The 8,868-nt window shown below is 40.5% G+C and overlaps 3 protein-coding genes across 5 annotated transcripts; all 3 read right to left on the minus strand.

Moving 5' to 3' along the window:
* On the minus strand, positions 1,086 to 1,993 carry LOC109716358. The gene has a single exon (XM_020241745.1). It carries the CDS (start codon positions 1,743 to 1,745, stop codon positions 1,299 to 1,301), a length of 447 nt encoding a protein of 148 aa, XP_020097334.1. The 5' UTR covers positions 1,746 to 1,993; the 3' UTR covers positions 1,086 to 1,298.
* Positions 2,110 to 5,721, minus strand: LOC109716356 (protein SLOW GREEN 1, chloroplastic). 3 transcript variants are annotated; one of them, XR_002217907.1, is made up of 5 exons: positions 4,804 to 5,721; positions 3,399 to 3,545; positions 3,209 to 3,289; positions 2,499 to 2,627; positions 2,260 to 2,398 (listed from the first exon to the last, which is right to left on the minus strand). XR_002217907.1 is itself a non-coding variant. In XM_020241743.1 (5 exons), exons 1-4 carry the CDS (start codon positions 5,557 to 5,559, stop codon positions 2,571 to 2,573), a joined length of 1,041 nt encoding a protein of 346 aa, XP_020097332.1. In that variant the 5' UTR covers positions 5,560 to 5,721; the 3' UTR covers positions 2,260 to 2,398; positions 2,530 to 2,570. The 3 variants fall into 3 exon arrangements, 2 of the variants coding, with proteins under 2 accessions (XP_020097331.1, XP_020097332.1); XM_020241743.1 differs by having other exon boundaries at positions 2,530 to 2,627; XM_020241742.1 differs by lacking the exon at positions 2,499 to 2,627 and having other exon boundaries at positions 2,110 to 2,398; positions 4,804 to 5,714.
* On the minus strand, positions 6,076 to 8,552 carry LOC109716357 (hypoxanthine-guanine phosphoribosyltransferase). The gene is made up of 3 exons (XM_020241744.1): positions 8,056 to 8,552; positions 6,566 to 6,730; positions 6,076 to 6,486 (listed from the first exon to the last, which is right to left on the minus strand). Exons 1-3 carry the CDS (start codon positions 8,533 to 8,535, stop codon positions 6,388 to 6,390), a joined length of 744 nt encoding a protein of 247 aa, XP_020097333.1. The 5' UTR covers positions 8,536 to 8,552; the 3' UTR covers positions 6,076 to 6,387.

Below are 8,868 nucleotides of genomic sequence, written 5' to 3' on the forward strand. Positions count from 1 at the left end.
ATTTACTTCCAGCTCCTCTAGCTCTTGAAAGAGATTTTCCTCTATGATGGGATCATACATATTGACGCACGTGCGCACGAACGAGAGAGATAGAGTCACCTATGGTTTGCAAATCAATTTTTATGTACAGTTATAACAAATGTCCTTAAGGGAGCAAATTCTTCACTAGTGGTCATTGCAATGCACCATAGAAGGCGCACCAGGGTCGCAATTAGATGGAACTTTCTTTGGTCTAACTAGTTCTCTACTTCAAGAATATGTAGAATTAACCTATACAACTCTGAACATGAATATGAATACAAAATGGGAAACGCTAAAATGTAATCATTTTTACATATCCACACAACAGACAACACTACAAGACCAAGATATTGAACCTATATCCACAAAGGTTTCTGGATTTTACAGGTGTAGAATCACGGAGAAATGCCCAAGTGTTTAGAGTTTGATTCGAGTCTATTAAGTCCGAAAGTAAAGGCAAAAGCAGTGAGTTCTACTGCGAAAGTAATTACTTCCATCAGTTTTACCTCTTTGCCTAATGAAGGGCCTTATTCTATACCCTGCTCATTACAACATTAAGATGGAGTTGAGTTGCATTGTAACTCGATGGATCACAGCGAATAGGATTTTCAGATAAATTCTGTTGTTCGATAAGAAATGAGACTGAACAGAAGCTACTGAACTCCATTATGTTCTTCCCTTTGAACTCTATGGCAATCAGAAAGAGTATTTTTGGTATACAAGTTTTCTCATGTTTAAGAAATTCAAATCATGCCAAATAGATCCTCAAATCCTACATCCACGTAAATCAGGGGAAATCGACACAAATCATGAAGTAATAAGATTTCAATCAAGGGAAGTAAGATTTAGTGAATTGTAATTCCATCCAATACAGTGATTTGATCCCCATTCGAGCTTAACTTTCCTCACTAGGATGAAGCTTTTCTTCCTTCTACACACATCAGCAGAAGCCACTAAGCACAGGAAGGAAACTAAACCTTTATAGCTTTTTCCAAAAGCATAGCTATGTTCCAAAAGCTCGCACACTCCATTTGAACTCTCAACGAGAGCACTACATACTGTAGTTTCCTTACGAAATGCAAAAACTACTCTTCAATTTCGATTGCCAATGCTACATAATCGTTTCTATAATCTCTTAATACAACAATTAACCTTCATTGAATTGTATGCCGAGGCAGATAACGCAAAGATTCCAACTTTATTCATCAAAAATAGTTCAAAAACCATAATCCAACGTAAAATTCCCAAAAAAAGAAACGAAGGAACCCTAACCTCGTTCACTCATCGAGCTGCTTGAGCTCGGCCTTTAGCTGCTCGATCTTGAGCCCCATGGAGCGCTGCAGCGCCGCCCTCTCCCTCTCCGGGAGCCTCGCGAGGAGCCCCTCGAACAAGCCCAACACCTCCCTCACCGCGTCGCGCGCGCACTGCGCCTCCTCATCGAAGTACACGGTGTCCTTCGACTCGAGCGCCGCCTCGATCTCCTCCCGCGCCTCCGCGAACTTGAGGTTGATCTCGTCCACCTCCTTCCCGTGGTCCGCGGCGGGATCCCCCGTCCCGAATCGGCGCCCGAAATGGATGGTAGGGTTTCGGGAGGCGAAAAGGTGGGGTTTCAGGGGGAGATCGATTAGGGTTCCGAGGAGAGAATGAGGTTTTGGTGGTCGAGAGGATCGAAAAGGGTATGAGGAGATGGATCGTAGGAGCAGATGTCGAGCGCTTCGTTGCATCTCTCTCTAGGGTTTTGCGCGAGGAAGAGAGAGGGAGAGGCACTGCGACTGAGGACGACGATGAACTCCGTGGACCGTGGTGGAAGCGACGCGGCAATTATGCGGACGATGGCGCATGCGGAAGAGGCACACGTGGCAGCGGATCTACCGTCTAAATGGACTGCCGGAAATCTCTACCGTTCGTTGATGAACGGTGGAGATTGAAAAGTTGATGGATGGATGGATGGATGGATCATGTATTATCCGCTAAATCAAGGCCGTCCGATTACTGCTTGTACATAAACATAAACACACAAGAGCACTTCACATATTCATGGAGGTAAAATATGTACTGAGACAACCTTAACTATAGGTTATCTCGGAATAAAAGAATCAAAAACCTCTCAATATTATTATTATTTTTTGTTTCCAAGGAACAAAGAAGCTACTTCAGATTACAAAATAAATACTGCAAACTGCAGTTTATCTCATTTTCCATAGGAGAATTTGGATTTGGATTCTTTCTCGAGCTGTTCTCGAGATTCGGTTTTCGCGGCCAGTATGGTGTCATCGATAAAACCTCTCTGAGGGAATTCATCTGGAACAAGGTTCCGATAAATCTCGAACTGTTCATCAGCTTCTTCCTCTTTGTCTAGTAAGCTATAGATGATCCCCTGTAACATACCACAAAAGTGAATAAGCGAACTGGCGCGACATAATTACATACAAGTTTATCAAACAAGCTCAGAAAAAATAAGATAGAGCATATATTACTCTGCGAATTGACGATAGAAATACAAAGAACCTGGGATCACTTTGTTGCGGTATCTTTGATAGACCATATATTTAAGGGGAAACTTTAAATACCCCCCATGTGGTTTCGCATTTTCTCACTTCAGTACCCTGTGATTTAAAGTGTATCAAGTTAGTACCCTGTGGTTTCGTACCTTCTCACTTTAGTATCCTGTGGTTTCAAGTGTATCAAGTTAATACCCAATGGTTTCGCACTTTCTCACTTTAGTACCCCGAGGTTTAATATTTCGTTAAATTATATACCCCGAAATGAATACTAAAAAAACAAAATTGAAATCACAGGATACTAACTTGATACAAAAATTAAACCACAGGGTTCTAACTTGATATACTTAAAACTACAGGATACTAAAGTGAGAAAGTGCGAAACCACAGGGTACTAACTTGATACACTTAAAATCACAGGGTACTAAAGTGAGAAAGTGCGAAACCACAGGAGGGTATCTGAAGTTTCCCCTATATTTAATGAGATTTCCAAAATTGTGTTCTCACCATCTAATTTTGTGGCATTAGTATGATTCCCTATGTTTTCATTAGGTAACTAGGGGAAACGGAAAGAACAAAAGAAATATATGATAAAAAGCATGGATATATTGCTAAACCACATATAGGAAATTAAGGGGTTTTCTTTTAAAGCTACGGTTATCATGAATAGACTGAAGAAGCTCTACCTTACAAAGATATGGTCGAAAATCTCGGGGATTATCATTGATGAGTTCATCGAATCGCTTTGAAGCCCCATCTAGATCACCCTGCGTGGCAATTGCAAATGTTCTCTAATTTGTTCTACACGTCAAGCTCTAAGTAAAGAAGTATAAATACAAAAGAGCGAGGACGACAGCAAAAGATCCATACTGATACCTTCACAACATGCATCTGTGCAATCAAAATCCTTATATTTCTCTCCTCCGTGACTCTATCCTCACAACGTGCAAGCTCCAGAGCTTTGTTTAGCATCTCAAAAACAGCTGGGCCTTCATTATTTTTGTGCATGGTCAATGCAAGCCCCTACATAAAAGAAAATTTAAATACAAAAGAAAATTTTGAATTTCTTTTTTCCTTCTTTTCAAATTGATGACACTATCACAAAGCCAATGTTAGCTAGCAATTCAAGCAGCTTAATCCACCAACATAATGGCACTTGATCAGGAGGAAGCCGATTATATCTAACAAGAAAAGGTGTGCAATAACCATATACTGAAGAATACAAAAATTAAGTTAAAACCAAACTCACTATGTATATGACAATTAGGGTGACAAAATATATCAGAATACATGATTAAAGGAAACAAGAAGGCGAGGACAAATACACTCCAACAAATTATTTTTTTCAGTCCTATATATTCCTTATCTTAATCCCCAAATAGCGCATGCATTTAGAAACATTAGGTAATCAGAAAAATTTCTTAGTGGTAAAGAAGAAATCAATGATTTTTAAGACAAAAGGAAAATAGTTTGATATGGGAGCTAGATTACGATCAGAGGGGAGAACTAGTGATCTTACCCTCTGTTTCCATATTTTTCCACATGAATTTCCTTTCTTCATCTGTATTTTGAATTACTTTATGATCATCGATCAACATCTTCTGAGAAAGAGAGAGACAAACTAAAGTACAAACTACATTTGGCAAAGCTTCTTCCAAATTGTGACATTCTGTTTTAAACCTGTGGAAGGAATTATGCATCCAGGAACCGTATAGAAACATATCAAGTCGATGACATGAAACTGAAATTACTATTTGTTAATATAAGATTGCTACATCAATGCTTAATAACACTAGCAGTGATAAAATAAAACTGTCACCATTAATAGGACAAACAAAAAAGAGACCACATGATGAAAAAAGTATCTACTTGTTTGTTTAACAGATTACATTATTAAACAAAGATTTAAGAGGATAGGATCATTACTGTTAACATTTTTTTAACAATTACCTTCCTTAATATCAAACAGATAAGCCAAATCTTCAATTAGTCACTATAATGTTACACTAGGAAATTGGTATTAAGCCTTAAAATTTTCGATTTTAAGACCTAAACTTTTACCACTATTGATAGTTTCATGCAAAAGAATATCCATTAAAAAAGTTAAAAAATGCAGAGGTACTTGAATTAAACATACTGTAAGGTTATACTAAAAAATCGAAACTTTAAAGTTCAGGTGTCCATTCCAGTTATAGTTCAGCTAAGTTCTGCAATGTGTTACAGAAACAAAAAAAAAGCAAAAGAAACTTTTAAATTTAGAAAGTGAGGATTATGTACTCACATGCAAAGCTCTAATCAAGAGGGGCCTCTCCTTCAAGATCTCCTTGAAGAGCTTTTTAGCCTTGCTTAGGTTGCCCACAAGCTCATAGGAGAGAGCCTGCAACAGCCTCCATTCGATCTCATCGGGCTCGAGCTCGATCAACCTCTCCACATACTTCACCGCCTCCTTCGTCTTCCCCTTCTTCATCTTCCCATACAAAACTATCTTCAACGCCTCCACGTCCCTCGGATTACTCTCCAGCATCCTCTCATACATCTCCACCTCATCTTCTTCCTCTTTCGCCTCTTTCCCTTCTTGGGCACCATTGCTCACCTCCTCATGGACCTCGTCCTCCTCCCCTTTACCATCTTTGGCCTCTTGGGTGCTCGTAGCTTCCTCCAATGGTGCGGAAAAATTGCTCCTTGGGGCATTTGCGACCGCTAGAGCGGGTCTGCAGTGGAACCTCCCGAGGAAGAGGAGCGACCCTACGAGAAACAACGCCGCGCCCTCGAAGCAGCTTCTGAGGAGATTAGGGTTTTCGTGGAGGGACTCGGCGCTGGAGGGGTGCTGGGTGCGTGAGATTGTGGCGAGGGATTGAGGACTGGAGCGGAATCGAGCTCGGGTTCGGATGACGAGGGGAGAAGAAGATGGATTGGGGAGGAGAGGGGAGAAGAAGGAAGTAGTCGAGGGGTCAATCCGAAACCCTAATTTGGAGATGTTGGTGGGTTTTGGTCTGGGGCCATGAATGCGGGGGGAGGCGAAGGGGAAGCTCGCCATGGTTTCAGATCTCGTCGTCTTCGATGATACCACAACCTTAAACCCTTTTCCCGAAGGACGAGCGGTGTTTCTTTGTGTTTAAATACTATGAACGATAGACGGTGACGAAACCACTCAATTTGCCGACTTTCGCTCGGGCGAGTTGAAAGCGGCGACGAAACAGTGATGATATTCAAGCGAATTGCCGAATTTCACAATAAACTGTTCTCTCAAGTTAAAATCGAGGTAAACCATGAAACAGTGATGATATTCCAGTCAATTGCCGAATTTCACATTAAATTTCTCTACCAAGTTAAAATCAAGGTCAACCATGAAACATCTACAATAATGAAAATCGAATTTCCGCCCTACGTGTTTCCATTACCGAATTTTGACAATATCTGGCTAGAAAAGCACACAAGTAGTCCCCGGACCAACGAGGCCATTAGCTTTTCTGTTTTTTTTATTGTACATCAGCAACACGGCAGTTAAAAAGGAACTAAAAGAGGATGGACTCCTAAAAGCGAAAAAAGCAACTAGTCAACCTTGAAATTTATTAACTCAAATGAGAGAGAACAGAGTACAATTTATCTGTTGTCTATTCATATTCTTTGGCATAAATAGTAATCAGCTGTAGACCAATCCTAAAGCTTTTTAATCTAAAGCAGGCAGTGATCTTCCCCAAATTAAACAAAAAGCTGAGGAATCAACAGTCTCTCTTATCTCTTGTCTCTTTACATTCTCTGGAATAAATAGGAATCAGCTGAAGCCCAATCTTTGAGCTTTTTGTTAAAAAGAAGGCAGAGATCTTCCCTGCATATAGCAAAGCTGAGGAATTCATAGTCTATCTTATTTATACATTTCGGGCTTAAGGATGCCAACATAAGGCAGATTCCTGTAGAGCTCTGCATAGTCCATGCCATAGCCTACCACAAAGTAATCCGGGCACTGCAAATATGATAAAACAACACTTCAGTCAAAGCTGAGAGAGAGAGAGAGAGAGAGAGAGGATTTTTTTTTTTTTTACCTCAAAACCACGGTAAAATTTTCCTTCTCCTACTAGCTCAAAATTGACCCGCCTCCTCGCAGGTTTATCGAGAAATGTGCACAATGATACAGAGAGTGGTCCTTTCTTTTCCAAGTGAGACATGAGACGGGAGAGAGTATTCCCCGTGTCTACAATGTCCTCGACCTACAAAGTATTATATGTTTGGTCAATAAACAGAGACAACAACATATTAACCTAATACTAATAACATGAGCAGCTATATACAACAACTTCAGACAACTATGTGCGGTTGCAAAATATTGCAATTAAGTATTTAATCAACATTAAACTTCACTGGGAACACACTTCGAACAAAGCAAAATATTATCTACCGTAACTAACTGATAATGCACTATATAAGAAATATATTTCAAATTAAGAGAACTCCAAATTTCATTCCCTTTGAAGCTAAGCCTAGGAATTTCAACAGTGATTTTCCCCGCTAAAAATGAGAGCATAAAGAGAGGTTATGGTTGTGTCATAAAAAAGAGTTCCATGAAAACATCACCCAATTTCTATCCAATTTCACTCGCATGTAGAAAAAACTCCATATCAGAACATCAGGAAAACATGCACCCAATTTCTATCCAATTTCACTCTCATGTAGAAAAAACTCCATATCAGAACATCAAGCAGGCAAGCAAGTCATGCTTAGATGACTGCCTAGGTGTTAGGCAGATCCTTAAGAAGCTCCTGACTAGCCGCGAGGTGCATAAGCACTTCATGCCCAAGCAGTTGAGCAAACAAATAACCTCAGCAGTGCACATAGATGGTTAAGAAGTAACTTTCAAAACCAAAGTTCATTTGCACCATTAGAGAAATGACCAACTACTAGGTTGCTGTTTTGAATACCATCATTGAATATTTGCATTATTAAAGAGATGAATCAATTTAGTTTTATGAGTCTAATTTAAATGACAAGGCGGTACCGACAAATGTACTCATGTTCAATTGCACCGATGACGCATGCGCATAAGAGTGTCACAATCACATAATATAATAAAATAAAAATGCTAGCTTTATTCCTACGTTGGACATATTAACCAACAACTGTAATAATGCTTTGTATGCCTTGAAACGAGCTCTATGCTCCACTAAGTGAAGCCAACCGATTTGAGTAAGACTAATTAGCAAAATCTTCTTAGCAATTTGGTTTTCAAACGAGCATCTTCACTACACAATATACTTGCCGGGTCCCAACAACCATCCTCAACTCAACTGAAAACTAATCTAGCTATTCAGTTACTTCGTATAAAATCAGCATAATCTATTCATGTTTGGTTGCAACTTGCAAGTCAATAAAAGGGCCTTTTTCACAGTTAAATCAAAATTTTCAGCGAAAAAAATTAAAATTTTCAACAAATTCTCTAGTTCGAGTCCAATACACTACGAATTAGTAACAAATTCACATCAAGTAAGAATTAAGCACCCCATAAAAGATCAAAATGTGAGAAACGCAAGGCATTTACAATGATCACGTGCTTTCCCTCGACATCGATCTTGAGGTCGCCAGAGATCCTGGGCTCACCGCTGGACTCCGTGCCCGCGCCATAGGATTCGGCGCGGACGAAGTCGATGGCCACGGGGACGGTGATCTCCCTGGCGATATCGGCGAGGAAGAGGAAGGCCCCGGTGGCGACGCCGACGAGGACGACGGGGGAGGGGACGGCGCCCTTGAAGTCGGCGGAGATGGCGGCGCCGAGCTCGGCGACGCGGCGCGCGATCTCCTCTTCCGTCCACAGCACGCGCTCGATCTCGGCCTCGGAGCCCATGGAGGAAGGGGAAGGGGAGGAGGAGAAGAGGAGGGGGCGATTGCGTGGGTTCCTAGGGTTAGGGTTTGGAGAGTTTATGGTAATTAGAGGGGTTTTGATGCGCGCCAAGCGACAGGGGAAAGGCGTTATAAAAGGAGGAGGGAAAGTGAGAGCGAGGGAGGGTGCGTGGAAGGTCATGTTGGTGGACTCGGATTCTAATTCGCTATTCGAATTCTCTTTTATGCGGCATTTATTGGACATTGGATGCCCAATTACTGTTGCTTGGTACACGTCCTCAATTATTCCTTTATTTTCTAATGACATTTTGTCTTTAGTTCCTTAAAATAAAATATTTTTGTGCTAAGTTTTCGAATTTTGATTTTAGATTTCAAGTTCATCTTAATACTAGAATAATAGTTCATGTGCGTTGTACGGAAGTTTGTTCTAATATTAGTTTCGCATCAAAAAAAAAAAAAAAAATACAAAAGACCATCTACAACAATTATGGCATAAATTAATTATTTGGTTGTT

Source organism: Ananas comosus, linkage group 10, assembly GCF_001540865.1.
Source record: "Ananas comosus cultivar F153 linkage group 10, ASM154086v1, whole genome shotgun sequence".
NCBI classification, from domain to species: domain Eukaryota; kingdom Viridiplantae; phylum Streptophyta; class Magnoliopsida; order Poales; family Bromeliaceae; genus Ananas; species Ananas comosus.